General features: G+C 35.6%; 1 protein-coding gene across 1 annotated transcript in view; it reads left to right on the top strand.

Annotated features, from left to right (window-relative positions):
- FAF1 (Fas associated factor 1) overlaps positions 1-15088 on the top strand; it is a 147057-nt gene that overhangs the window by 42157 nt on the left and 89812 nt on the right. Inside the window, exon 7 of the mRNA XM_054286164.1 lies at positions 4605-4710. Within this exon, the coding sequence (XP_054142139.1) occupies positions 4605-4710 (106 nt within the window). The remainder of the gene's footprint in view (positions 1-4604; positions 4711-15088) is intronic.

Below are 15088 nucleotides of genomic sequence, written 5' to 3'. Positions count from 1 at the left end.
ATTCCTTCCCTTTGTTGCCTTGGATGCTTCCTGAAGGCTGACAGTTCTCTGTTGGGGAAATGGCTTTAGGAGGATGCAAGAGGGAAGCATGAAAAGTGTGAGCTTGGGAGTCTGGCCATGTAACTGGATCATCCAGATCATCTCTCCCTTCTATCTTGTGTGTTCTGGGAGATATTTTTCATAATTTTTTGTTGCTGTTGTCATTATAATGGATATAATGTATATTACACTTTTTTTGCTATATAGCTGAAAATCAAAGATACTTTATTATACTTGATGAATCACTGGAAAGTTGAAAAGCATTAAAACCCCAGGTGCATGCCATGGATATTATTAGGAATAATGCAATTTTGCTAAGTGATTGTAACTTGTTTAACAAGCCTAATCATCTGTGTGGAAAAGAAAAAACCCACAGATGCCTTTTTTCAAGCAATAGGTCCATATATTGCTGAATGCCTCTGCTTTGGATGATTGCAGAGCAGTGGTGCTGATGTGGTGTCTTGTTGTACGTTATCAACTGTAGCAGAGTGTTAATTAAGAACGATGTAACCTGCAACTCCAATTATTAGTCCTGTCTGTTTAGCTGGACAGGAGCAGTGCCTTGCTTTAGTTACTTTGAAAGCTTCCATAAGAATGGTAAGATTAATGTTTTATTTTCCCATCTGTTCATGAGACAGTTTAAAAATCCTGAAGTTTAAGATGCAATAGAATGTAAACAAAAGGGCTTCTGCTCATTTACATGTTAGCCAGATTTGCTAACTGATTGCTGTTTGAACCTAATCTACCACCTCCTGCTGCATTAGCTACAACAAACATTACATTTACATACTGATTTCTTATTTTGTTTTAATGTAAATAATCTGTAATTACAGTAAATTTGGACTTCTGTTGACATGAGCTTATATAAATCTGTAAGTTTAAAATGGAAATGTTAATTACCTTGTGTCATACCTGTTTATATAAAAATCAGAGGTTTTGGGGGAAATCTCTGTGTGACTGAGAAAGATATTGCCTAGTGGGAAATACTGAGTGTATTTCATAAAAACTGGAATGAAAAGGAGCATTTACATATAATTGATGAAGGATTTGCTTATGGTATCAAGTTCTAAAAATTACTAAAATTTCAAAGAAAAATGCTGCTGAAAACTAAAGTATCATACAAAAAATCAGAGCATTAATGTAATCACTTAACAGCAGATAGAACTGATCTGTTTTTTATATCCAAGTCTCTTGCTAGAACTGGTCAGAGCAATGACTGTGCTCTGATCTGTTTTCTTTTGTCTGTTCCTGAACTTCTTTTTTGGGTGTAGGCAGGGTACCTCAATTGGAGGATTGGTGCCCAGAAATACAGCTTCCCTTGCCTCTTGTGCTGCAGAATCATTCAGCTGGGGTAAAAAGGTTGTAATGGTGTATATCACCTATCAGCAAATGCTTTTCAAAGCTCAAGTTTACAGTATGGGGAAAATGTTCTGGTAGTAGTGGCCTACTTTAGTCCTCTTTCCAGAATTTAGTTTTCTTTTCCCTCTAATTAATTCTCAGATTAATTGTATTCTCTTAGCACTGGTGGCAACAAAGAAAAAGAAGGAAAAAAAATCTGTCTTGTCTTAAATGGGACCTACAGTTTGACCCTGATTTTTTTCCCCTTTTAATATAGCTGTTTTATTTGGAAAATTGTAGTGAACTATAACATTTGTAGGAAAATCCAACAGCTGCAGATAATGAGGCAAAAGTTTTAGTGATGTGTCTTGTATTCAGTCCTCTCAATATGCTTATGTGGACCTAAAGAGAAATAGAAATAAACTTCATCTTACTTCCAGTGAGAAGTTTTCCATAAATGCTTTCACCTTGTAAAATTCATCATTGCCTTAATGGCTGAAATACAATTTTTGGGCAAGATGTATTTTGGTCTAAGTAATTTGGGTAATCTGCATCCCCCTTTGCTGGAGGAAGTGATTATGGGAGGGACAGGGATCTCTGGCTGTGTGTTCACATCAACCCCATCCCACACAGGAGGGTGGGCAGTGCTGGCATCAGTGACCCATCAGGTGTGCCAGCAATTGTGCCATCAATTCCTCCTCCCTGTGCCTTTCTAGTGGACACTGTCCAAGCTTTACAGCTGTCAGGCCATGAGAGACTTTGATGTAGGAGCTCCAAGAACTGGAGCAGTTGAGCAGTGCATTTCTGTGTAAGCAGAAGTAGTGTTCCTCAGTTTGTTATTTTTCTGAAGAAAAAGTGAACAATTAACCAAGCACTGCATTTGCTAACACTTTCAAACCTAGTTTCTCCTCAATTTTTTTCAGTTTTTTTTTTTTTTTTTTAGCCAGCTTAATTTTCAGCCTCCTTTTCACTCTGTTTGTCAATGAATATGTGCTGAGAATTTGCTTGTTAACAACATTCAGCTTGTGTTGCTTAGAAATCCCAAAAGTAGAGGTGTCAAAATTGTTAGTTGAAAAATTAAAGCTTTTAATTTTTAGGCGCTTCATTTAAATTTGTTTGAAGATTATTTTTTCCTTTCCAAAATACTTCCTGCTCTCACAAGTGGAAAACTTTTCCTATGAGTGGGTGATTTTTATTAGCAAGCTGTATTTTGAGTTGTACTGAAGTGTGGGGATCATGCATAACTGGAGAGACTGAGGGTTTGATCAGACTAGCCTGTTTATTCTATGTTTACATCAATTACAGAATGAAAACATGAGTCATATTATCAGTTAGCATCTACAGATTTTGAGATAGAGTCAAAATTAGCTATAACAGAACCTTGTGTGAGTCTGTATGGAATCCAGAGCCATTCACATATGCAGTAATTAATGTTTTCAGAGCAATTAAATATGTCATTTGCCTCTAGTATTTGCTGAAAACAAATAAAAAATCAGAATCTGAAAAAGCACAGCAGGATATTTTAGTTGCTACTGAACATTTGCCAATAGAAAATATGGTTATGGGAATGCAAAACTTAATAACAATCAAATTAGAATTATCTTTGAAAATAGGCATACAACTTTTCAGGACTCCTCCTTTTATTTTTTTCCCCTCTTTTGAGGGACTGTTAGGTATTTAAAGAATTGTTAGGCCTTTTGTTGAAAATCTTGTGAAAGTACAGAAAACTACATGTTCAGCATCAATGACTCCAGTTACATTTGTAGTGTCTCTCATGCACATGATCATACTTAGCACTGGCAATGAGTTGTATTTATTTTCCATATTGGAAAACTGTTAAAGACAAGAAATAGCACTTCATGATTTGGTTTTGTAGTATGTGATTATTGAGATGTGACTGGAGCCAAATTAGGTTTCCCAGTGAAGATATTTTTGTAAGCTAAATATCCCTGAGATGTTCAAGCAAATTGTGTATCTCTTGCTAAAGCATCCAGTGAGTATTCTGAGTTCCTTCCCATCTGAGCAGCACACCAGCAGATCAGTAATTCCAGAAGGAGTTAAAACTAACAAATCAGGTCTGAAATGATGGAGGAGTCTTTCTTGTCTTGTTGTATCATGAGATAAGCTGTGCTGGTCTGCATTCAGGATTTGTCCTTTACTTCTAAGAGGAATGGCTTGTTGAAGTGTCATGGTATAGTGAAGATGTGAAGGAAAAAAACACAGTCTGTTATTCTTTTAAGTGTATGGGATAAGAAAAAAATAATTGAATAGTCACAATTAAATTTCATATGCACTGAATGAGTCAAGTCTGCATAAATATTGCTTGGAAACCCAAGGTGTGGTGCAGTGTTGCTGCAGTTTTGCAGCATGTATAAGATTGCACACAGCCATAATTGCCATGTCTGTAACAGAAGTCCTGCCTTCTGCTTTGAAAAGTAGATATATAGCTGCATAATTTTGTACCTAATTAAGCAATCAGGACGCCTTCTTAATATCCAGATGTTTTACTACTAGGAAAATCAGAAAAAAACCCCAAGTTTGTAACAACATCGAGATATAGTTGCCCTGTTTAAACCGAATCTTAAGATTTTTTTAAATTTAATTTTTATTTCTGTTTTTATTTTTATTAAAACTCTCTGTGAATGTACATTTAAAACAATGTGAGCAGAACTATTTTCTTTCTAAATGTGCAATACCTTACACGAGAAATTTTGCTGTGGTTACTTTTCCAGTTCTAATTAGCTGGGTTTATATGCTTTAAATGAATCTAAGCAGAAGAATTTCCATTTGGTTTCTGCTTCAGGTAACCCTTGAGAAGCAAGAGCATGCTTTGCCTTGTTCTATTTACCATCAGTTCTTAATGTGCATCATAGCTTGATATTTGGTCTGGCCATCAATATGCTGACAAGCCCATTATTAATGGCATTAGGAGTGCTAAATACACCCGATGTTTGTGAAGATAATGGGACTCTCTCCATTTTGAAAATACTTAACATTAGATGAGCTTTAAAGGCTGCAGTCACCTTATTAAGGAAGGAGTTCAGGAATGGCCTTTGGTCATTCTCAGCATGCTTCCTTGCATTTAAGAGTGAAAAGAGAGATGATAATGTTGTGCCTGGACTTGTCCATGCAGAGTTTAGGGTACCCTGGGGTTTCTGCATCTGACTGTAAAACAAGCTATAACATGCTTATCCCTGATTTTCCTGTTTTTCTTTCAACCATTTCAGGGCCCTGCAGGAGTCATTAAATCAAAACTTCATGCTGATTGTCACCCATCGAGAAGTCCAGCGGGAGTACAACCTCAACTTCTCAGGAAGCAGTACCATTCAGGAGGTGAGTGCTGCTTCACAGCTGAAGAATAAATGTAGCTCATTATAGCTAATGCCAGCTCTCTTAAAGGGGGTTTGCATAGTCCTGATGGATATTCCTGTGTTTTATTAGTCTTTTTTATTTTCATCAACTGGATCATCAAGATTTGATTAAAGAATTCAGTTATAAAAAGGTGTTCTATTAAATTATACAGAAAGGATGTTTCTTTTTATATTGTAGTAGGAAAATACACAAACAGTTGTGTATTCACAAACAGTTTATTGAGTTATTCAAATTTTATTTTACTTGAAACCCCTTGAAGCTCTCTCTGTGTTCCTTTCTTTTAACCAGCTCCATCTCCATTTTGTGGGCAAATTTTATTTTCTTTGAAACCCCTTGAAGCTCTCTCTGTGTTCCTTTCTGTTAACCAGCTCCATCTCCATTTTGTGGGCACCTCAGCCCCTGTGCTGGTTGCTGTTGTGGTGCTGTAATTCTTACTGGCCTGGCAGCCAAATGGTTTTGTGTGCAATGGACGTTGCTGCCGTTCTGTGGAACGGCCAGCAAGGGGTGATATTGGAGAGAACTTCAGCAGAATTAAGTCCTAAAGGAACAAATATCTCTGATGTGACTCTGGACTCTCTGAATTCACAATAAGCAGTCCCTTGCATATTTTTAAAACTCCTTTCCAAGCCCAAAGGTTGTTGTCTAGTGCTGCATGGTGTATCTAATGCCAGATGTTGTGGCTGTTATTTTCCATATAACCCACTGCCTTCTGGAAACTTGACAAAAAACCCAGAAATGTGAATCTTTAGAATTCACATTACAAAATATTAAGATTAAATGTTTGCTTTTCAAATTAAATGTATGTTTGCTATTATTGGTCTGTGACTTCTCTCAGTCTTTTAGGGTTGAACAGATTTTATTGAAGTTTTTTGTGTTGCATGCTGACATGGTAGACAGAATTAATTTAAGTTCTGTAATATTAACTATGGGAGTAGTATCTCATACAACAATGAAAAATGATCAATAACTGTTTTCATTGTGAATCCTGTTATTCTTAAGATCTAGATTCTGATCTTTCCCTCATTTGAAAGCCTGTTTTCTATTTCATATGTTTAGATCTACTATAGTAAGTTCTGTTTTGCTTTTCCTAGTAATACAAATACACATACTTGAACCAGTTTGACTTTTGAAGGGCTGAACTTTGACTCTCTATAAAGAATTTGAACATTAATGGAAATAAATCATCCAAATATGTGGTTTTAATTTTAAAATTGTGAGATTCTAAAAGAAAACACATACATATATATTGTCTGTTTGGTTTTTATCAATGCTGTATCATTTACTTTGCTGGTGGGTCTTACCTGACTTAAAGGAACCAGAAAGCAGCAGATCCCAGGGGGATCCAAGCTGCCTTTACATGCACTGAAGTTTTCTTGTTTGTTGGTAATGGCAGGTAACAGTCATCAGGTTGCAGTATGAAATAAACATAATTTAAAAGTTAATTATGACTTTTCCCTTAAACAACCAAAATAAAACCCCTATCACCACGTAACCAGCGTGAGCAGAAAACCTTTCTTTGCCTTTCTTGTATTGAGTGTCACACCCAATAGAGTGTATAAAATTGTGAAGGGGCTAAAATGAGAGGAGCTCCCTGGCCCTTGTTGTGCAGCTGATGCTGAACAGGTGAACGTGTCTGTCTGTGCAAAGGCTCCTGGAAATCCCTGGGGATTTCACTGAGGTAAAAGGGTTGCTGAACATTTATCTAATTATAGAAAACAAGCACTGTTTTGAATGTTAACTCCCTAATGGCTTCTTAATTTAATTTTTTTTTTTCTTTTAGCATAGAGTAATCATTGTAACAAATCTAGGCAGTCCTTGTGGTTTGGAGGAATCGGTGGTATCATTCCTCATCTCCTTTGTCTCTGTCCTCTCCAGGGACTGTTAGATTTTTTTTTTCCTCTTCACTCTCTTGTTCACACTTGAACAAATTAATAGTTTACTTTCCTCCTGGTGTATTTTGTAACGGTGGAGAAGCTCAGTGATGCAGTTGCCAACCACAAGAGGGCAGGAAGGACTATTCAATTATTACCTAAAAATGCTGCTCAGTGTTTTCAAATTAGCTTCTGGTATATTAACAAAAAGGACTATAATGGCCAAGTTATTGTTTGATTTACAGATAATTGGCATATTGCAGGGAGGAGACTTAATTTCACCCTTTTAAATTAAACAGGGAGATTTAAAAAGACATAAAATATTCATTAATGTTCAGTGATTATAAAGCAGTGGCATATATTTATTCTACCTTTATTACTGTTTCGATGGGAAAATACAGCAAATATTTCAGAAATCGACTTGGCCATACTGACAAGTTGAAATGTTTAAGCAGTGTTAATGCAATCTACTCACACGCCATATCCTATGCAGAAAGATTCAAAATGACTACATCAATTATTAAAAGAAATATTTAAGATTCTAGAAATGTTCTACTTCTTGCCACAGTTGGGTGCAACTGTCTCTCAAGGGCTGCTGGTGCAGTCTGTTGTTGTTATTAGTACTGTGAATTTTAAGGAATAGATATTTTTTACCCAAGGGTCTCAAATATCCCCCAAACTCACGCCAAAAACTCAACCCCACCACCCTTTCAGAAAGCAGAAATGTTTTGCAGTGCATTAAATGCAAAACCCAGTGAGCTCCCAACTGTGCTTTCCTAAACTACTATCTCTGCAGTTCTCTGGTTTTTTTTATTGTTTAGGATGCATGATTAATAGTAAATGATATTTGGGTGAATTGTTTTCTCAAAGAAATTGTGGTGTTTAATGGGGAAAGTATGTGACAAAAAATTGTCTGAGAGAAGCCTGATGCCATAGTGCTCATGTCTGCTTCCAGAATTGATTGCATATTACTTTAATAGTTGGATTTTGGAGGGTACTTGAAAATGCCTTTGTTTTATTTTTTAACATTCTTTATCAAAATAGCTAACTCTTTACATATTAAGATCTTGTTTTCTCATCTTAAAAATATAAGTTAAATTGTTTTGTGATCATGAACTTATACAGAATCTTTAAAAATGGAATAAAAAATAAATAGAACTTCTCAAAAATTCTGTATATTCGATTTAAATTTTTTTTTGAGTTGAGCAAGGGAGTAGTTAACTTGGAAAGTTAATAATAACATGATGGTCTAAATTGCAAGTTAATCTGTGTCACAGGTTTCTGACATCCATTTGTTCTTGTAAAATTGCAGTATTAAATTAATTCTGGGCAGATACTGTTCTGGGAAACATCATGGTTACTTTTTTCCATGATCTGCAATTTAAATTGGAAATTGGTAGGTTTTATGCCAGTTAGGAGACTGTTAATGAATACATTTCCAGTGTATTAGATAGTTATATAAAGACAATTTGACAAATTGAACTCCTAATACAAGACTAAATGGAGTTTTCTGTCTGAAGACTCATTCTTCATTCTGCTACAATAATTTATAAAGGCTGTTTGAAATTGGAGAGATTTTTTAACTTCAGGTTTGAGAAGCTCTGTGCTAAATTATTACAAGGCATTGCCACATTAAAGATAATTTCTTTTCTATCTATACTTACCAACTTGTTCTCATATAGAAATGAACATTTCCACTATTTTTCATTTTTGCAAGTTGGAGTTTTATTATTTTACAGAAATGAAGGAAAGCCTTCTTCAGAAAGGGAATATTTAAAAGTGTATTAAAAGCAAGTTTGTGCTCTGATCCTGGAGCAGACGAACTAATTTCTGAAAAACTTAATGGGCTTGAGTTCTTGTCACAATAATGTGCTCTACACTTTTTGTTTTAATCAGTCACACAGAAAAAAATCAAATATTTTTAACAGACTTGATTGCTCCATTAAAAACAAGGACTTTACATTTGTCTATTTTACTCATTTGATACAGATTTTGAAGCCTTTTTGTGATCCCTGCGTGCAGGATTGCAAAATATCCAGTGCACACAAGCTGTGGCTGCTAAAGGGTGGATGAGTTAAATATGCAGAACCCTCAGTCCCCTCACAGATTGGTGATCTTATTTTGTAACTGGTGGGTATTCCAGTTGACAATACTATGTAAAGCAAGTACTGGGCACTAGAATTCTTGGTAGAACATAAAATCTGTGCAAACAATGCAGGGAAGATGGGTTTTTAAATACTGGCTGCCTCTGCATAACTGCCTCTGATTTTTATTCCCTTCCTTTAGCCAATAACTTAAGCAGGGCTGCCTGCTCAGCATCCCTGTCACCTGTGCTAGGTAATATATTTGTTCTCTGCTCCCCACAGACTCACTGGCTAAGGTGGAATATGGAAAGTAATGTATCCAATAGCCCTCCAGGCAGGAGGAGGAACTATTTGTGCACACAACTGCCTGGGCTGAGATAAACTGTAAATTCTCTGTTGACAGACCCTAATCAAATCCTTTGTGATGAATTTCTTTAAACTTTCTTCGTGAGTGGATGAATGTTAAGCAAGATGCAAAATCACCATTATAAACATGCAGGCAGAAGCTTCATTTAAAAGGCCTAAATAAATGTAATATATAAATATAGGTAAGCTGAGAAATTACCTGCAGCAGGCAGAAAAATAATCTGGGTGAACGTCTTGTACCTTTTTCAGATCTGTTTTTTTGTGTCTGAACAAAATATTTTCAAGACAGTTGTTGCTGAGTGAGATCATTCAAAGTAAACGTCAGACACTGGCATGGAGACATGAAATGCATGGATAAATAATGTTACTCTTTTTAGTGCTGTAGCTAAATAATTACAATAAAACACATTTACCAGAAATAGACATACCCAAATACGGTAAATATATTAATTATTTCAGAAACAGTTGTTTTGTGTTTTGACATTTTGTGCTTGCTTTAAAATTGTTGAAATCTACTGTTGTAGTAAAAATCAGTAACTAGCACTTTTTGGATTTAATAGGAGTTGCACAAACGTTCTATTGTTCAAATACTCCTAGTATCAGAGGAGGTATTAAAATACATTGCTACACTCATTGTACTCAAGACCTGTGTGTTTTTGTGAAATGTGAACATTTAGTTTGCTTTTTAAAGAAATTTGTCATCTTAAAATTATTCTCAATTTATACCAAGTTGTGACAGCACTATACATAATTTAAATGTGACTGTGATAGCCTCAGTGTTCTGCAGTGGTAAATGAGGATGTGCTAGCCAGCCAGGCTTTGACTTTTTCAGTGAGGAGAGAAAAATTTTTAAAAAGCTAAATCAACTTCTCGATTTGTTTTTTGCCTTTGTATTATAGAAAACCAGCACATTCCGAAGGTAAAATGTATTTTAGAACCTGAAAGAAATCCTGATAAAGTTTTTGTAAGTGGTGATGTGTTGGGAATTAGATGAAGTTCCTGGGGAAATAAAGAGGAAATACCTTTTAGGTACCTGTTCAGCAGTGATAACTTTATTAGGCACTTAAAATATCTTAATGCCTAACTGAAGAGATCTGTTTCGAAGATATCCCATTGAAAGATATAGATAACTACTTTTCTTTTTCTGCAACAGAAACAGCAATAAGAGATAAAGAAAGGGCACTACTTCTCACTTAATTATGAAACCTAATATATTCCTGACAGAATATGTTTCATAACCTGTAATTTGATTTCGGTGGGTTTGGACGTGCATATCATTAAAGAAACGATCTTCAGTTATTAAAAACTAGTAAACATGGACATTTTTATATGCAAGAAAAGGCAGAGAGTAAATAATTGCACTGGTGACCAATACTGTAATAATCCTGTTTTACAATATGCACTTGACAGGTTGTAATAGTGCTAATTGAAGAGACTAATTCACACTTGCTTCATTCTATTCAAAGGCAAAATCAGCAGCTTGTTTTGCTTTTGACCAGATGGTCCTGATGAACACCTACTGTGCACTTTAAGTGCTTTACTAGAATTACAAAGGCTGGGGGCTGCATCCGACTCAAAATGATTTGAGAAGAGAAAAAAACCTCACTGCTCAATGGATTTGGTGCAACTAAATTAATTCTAGTGGACCCATTACACATTGAGCCCCCTTTTCAAAGTGCTGAGCCTCCTCGTTTGTTCTGTAGCAATGAGAAAGTGAAAGGCAGATTACTGCAAACAGAAATAAAAAAAAAGTGCTGTGAAAAGGAGAAAAGAGGCCTTGAAGCCTTTTCATATCATTTGGGTTTTTCAAGTGCGTTATTTTTGGGGAGGGTGGATGTATGAAAAGCCAATTGGAGTTTTTTTTGTTTTAAAGTGCGCTATTTAAGTACTATGAATATAAAAGCAAGAGCAACAGTTGACTGAGTTTACTGTGGTAAAGCTTTGTGTCCAAGGATGAATCAAATTCATTATAGTCAATGCTTTGTATTTTCATATGAATGTAGGGTTAGTTTCACAAGACTGTGTCTGTTTAGGATAATTATAATTTAATATTTTCCTTTCATAAAGTTATCACTGTAGTTTATCTAAAATTTGCTGAAAGCAAGGTTTTTTTCCTTGCATAAATTTAGAAGCATCCAGAGAGTTTTAAACTCCAAAGGAGGCTGTTTGATTTGCAAGGGAAGGCGAGGCAGGTTCCAATAGCACAGATTATTATAACTAATTAGAAGTCACACATCTGTTAACGTTCAGTTTGTCAGCACTCAGTTTAGTGTGTGTGTGTGTTTATATCTCTTCTTCCTTTCTCTCCTTCTCCTTCTCTATTCCCCTCCATCCCTAAGTGTAAGTTGGGTTGGAGAGAAACTCTCAAAGGATAAGGATCAATTTATTTGAATTTGAAAATAATGAGGAGTCATTGTTATAATTTTAGTTATGGGTTTGGCTCTGTAAATGCTCAGTCATGTGAGTTGTCCTTATTTTAGAAGTAATCATGTTGAATTGAATGGCTTTGCTCATGTAATTTAAGGATACTAAGGATTTTGGGGATCAAGACCTAATTTAAAACCTTGAATTTTTAAAAAACTGCAATTAAAACCTTTGCTTGCTATTCTGATTTTGAATATTTGCTGTGTTTTACTTTCGGGTTGGTGAATTTTTATGCAAGGCTTCTATCATAATGCTAGCTATTAAAAAGGTGTTAGCATGAAATGACAAGAAAACCTAAGCAGCTTTATGAACATATTAAACAGCTCTGTCCCCAGCTCCTGTGCTATTTAGAGTGGGAAAGCAGCACTCTGTAGCTAAATACCTCAGTGCTGTTATCTGTGTGAATTATATTTAGTTGAATAACAAATGAAAAATTCAAGTTAGCATTTTTTTTGCAATTAAAAAAAATTAATTTACAGCTTGTAAATTAAAGTGGTTTAGAACGTGGTTTAACCTTTCTATCCTGTGTTAACTATAATATGATCACTTCTATTATTGCATGATATACACTTATATTAAAAAAACACATTCGTTGAATTGCTGATTTGTTTTCAAACAATGAAATTTGTATTTGTGCAAATTATAGTAGGCACAGTGTTCTCTCATGTTTTCTCATCAAACAACCCAATTATACTTATAAATAGTGAGGTGCTAATGAACTGTTGTTCGGGAAAAGTTGATTTTTTTTTTTTAACTTGAGTAAGAAAGGAAACACTTCACAATTTTAGAGTGCTTGCTTGGTGAGAAAATATTTGAAAATATTTTACTTATGTAAATCATGTTGGTGCTATCACTTTTAAATACACAACAGAAGCTAATCTAAAATCCCCATCAGTTCATATGGAGCGTAACTACATGCATGACATTGTAAATTGCTCACTTAATTGGGAACTGAGGATTTACTTATATTCATTAAGTTACAGAAGTTGTTTCCTAAGAGCTGCTATTTCAGCTTGAAGTTTATCTCTGCATTCACTGAAGAGAAGGAGGTAATTTTTTGGATAGTTGTGGGGATAAGGATGTTTAAAGTAGTGGTTTTGGAGTTACAACACCAAAATGGTCAAAAGTATCTTGATTGCAGTGTAATGATGGTGCTGCACTACATTGCTTTGTAATTACTATGCAAAGAAAACACTCAGTTGCTGTTCCAACTGTGAATTAATAATGTTTGTCCCATCCATAACATCTGAGTGACACGGGCACCATCTCTGTAGTAAACCTGTTCCTTAGGGTTTTTCATTTCTGTTCCTATATCTCTGTAAAACATGAATTTGAAAAGTTATCTTTTTGATTTTGTACCACGAATCGTGGGCATAAATTGGAGAGCCTTGCACTCATTTAAAGGATAAAATGGCCTCATAATCACCCACAAGAAATCCCTGTTACTGTTTTTAAAAAGGGTTATAGCAGCTCTCAGCAAATATTTGCAATAAGTGACAAAATTTATGCCTTGCTTTGTGGTAGTTGCGTGACCAGACAGTGGGGCATAGGATTGTTTTAAGGTTTTTACAGCTGCAGGGAAAAAGCATCTGTTCCTAGAAAAGCCTTCATTGTTTAATTTTGACACTGACTTTTCCATGCTGCTTGTACCAGTCTCTGGATTAGGTGGCACTGAGATAAAATTTGTTTTAAGTTGCTCCCAAATGCAGCTGTCACTATACACAGCCTTGTAGCTTAGGCAAAGGAGACATAATCAAAACAAGCATTTTTGTACAAGGTCATTTGGCAGACTGGGAGAGCTCAGAGCAGGAATTTTGACAATATTGTATCTTGTGAGTAGCTTGGCTATTAGCTTTTGTGTTTGTTTAATAATTCTGGTGATCACTAATGTGTATGACTGTCTCAGAAATAATGAAAGGATTTTTTAAAGTGCACTGCTTTTAATATAAATTTATTTTGATTGAGCAGTTTCTGTGGTATTCAGTTACATACATCCCATGTATGTTTATTTGTATCTCTGTATCTCTACAGTGGAATGGAATTATTTACAAAAAGCAGGGAAAATTGACATTTTTGAAAGGGCTTCCATTTCTTTCCTTCAAAGTTTCCAGTGAATTGAAAATGAAAGAGCACTTCATTTTATGTATCCCAGAGTTGTGTTAATTTCTACCCAGCTGGTCTCAACTGATTGATACAAAGCCAAATTTGTGACTGCCTGCATTACAAAGTCTGTAATTTGCTAATGAATTATGATAATAATCTTTCATCACACATGAAAGATTTAGACAAACAATTTATTAACTATATAGTTTGATCACAATTTTTGGGTTTGTACCAAGCCTCAAATCTACTTTTATTTTTCTGCCTAGATTAGCAGACCAAAGTGAACTTACTCTTACCTTGTTTTGAAAGCAGTGATGGTGGAAGTTACGTGAGGATGATGGTGGACAGCAGAAATTATACAAACTTGTAGTGTAAATATTCATATTTAATGTACAGACAAATCAAACTGCCCAGTTTCCAACTAGAGGGGCATCACAGTAGACATGGCACAAGAAATTATTTGAGACTGCATCCACTGTTGTGGGTACATAAAAACAAATAAAAATAGGGTGCAGATGTTCCTCAAGTTCAACCTCTTCTGGATATGGTGGAGGCAAACTAATTAAAACACAGCCAGAAAAAGCCATAAGGACAAACTGGGCTTTAAAAGAATGGAAAGGAAAACCAGATCTTCCAGAAGAGGAGCAGCTGCCACAAGATCTGTCAGCTTGAGTGAAGTTTGGGGTTACCTGCATGTCAGATCAGCAGAGTTGATTTTGGACACTCTAAGGACTCTCTGAAGCCAATGTTCTCTGGACATGAGCCCACCATAAGTGTCTTCCTCTATGAAATTTGCCCATTTTTGATAAGGTCATCAATCTTTTGACCAAAGACTAATTCCCAGTTCTGCAGAACTTGCTCCTCTACACAGGAAGGAGAAGCTCTGTGTTCGGTGCCCTTCTCTGTTTCTCCAGATCAACAGAGCTTGTATTAAAAAAAAACGAAAAAACAACCACTTGATAATTTTTCTGCTTCTTTTGAGCTCAAGTAGGCAATGTTTTGATGTCCACCCTGGGAAAACAATCAGCCAAACAAAAAATCCGACAAGGCCCAGCATGTATGTCCAGTGTTGCCATTTTTATGTGGATGAAACCATTGGCTTCAGTGGTTTCTGTTTGATGTGCTTCTCCTCAGACCACGAGTGACCCAAACCAGCTGGTTTCTCACCCCAAAACCACATGTGTATGGCTGCCCCAAACAAAATCACACTGAGATTCTTGTTGCTACTTTTATATAAAGTATTGTTTGACTGGTAAAATTATTTAAAATCAAAGAAACAGGTAGTAAAGTAGGACAACTAGCAGTGTCAAGAAAACACCATCCAGAGCAGTACCTGGTTATGTGGCCCTGTGAAAAGATGAGGAAAGGAACTTTGGAGTGGGTACTGCCTGGAATAGGGGGTTGAGCTATGACCCAAGACTTTTTTGTTATTACTTTATTATGTTATTTGTTGTTATTATATTTAGGGAACTAGAACTTTGTGAATAACCA

The sequence above is a fragment of the Melozone crissalis genome, unplaced genomic scaffold (assembly GCF_028551555.1).
Source record: "Melozone crissalis strain CALT ecotype California unplaced genomic scaffold, PUWL_Pcris_2 ptg000045l_1, whole genome shotgun sequence".
NCBI classification, from domain to species: domain Eukaryota; kingdom Metazoa; phylum Chordata; class Aves; order Passeriformes; family Passerellidae; genus Melozone; species Melozone crissalis.
Note: the sequence above shows the minus strand (reverse complement) of the source record. Positions and strands in the feature narration are given on the sequence as shown.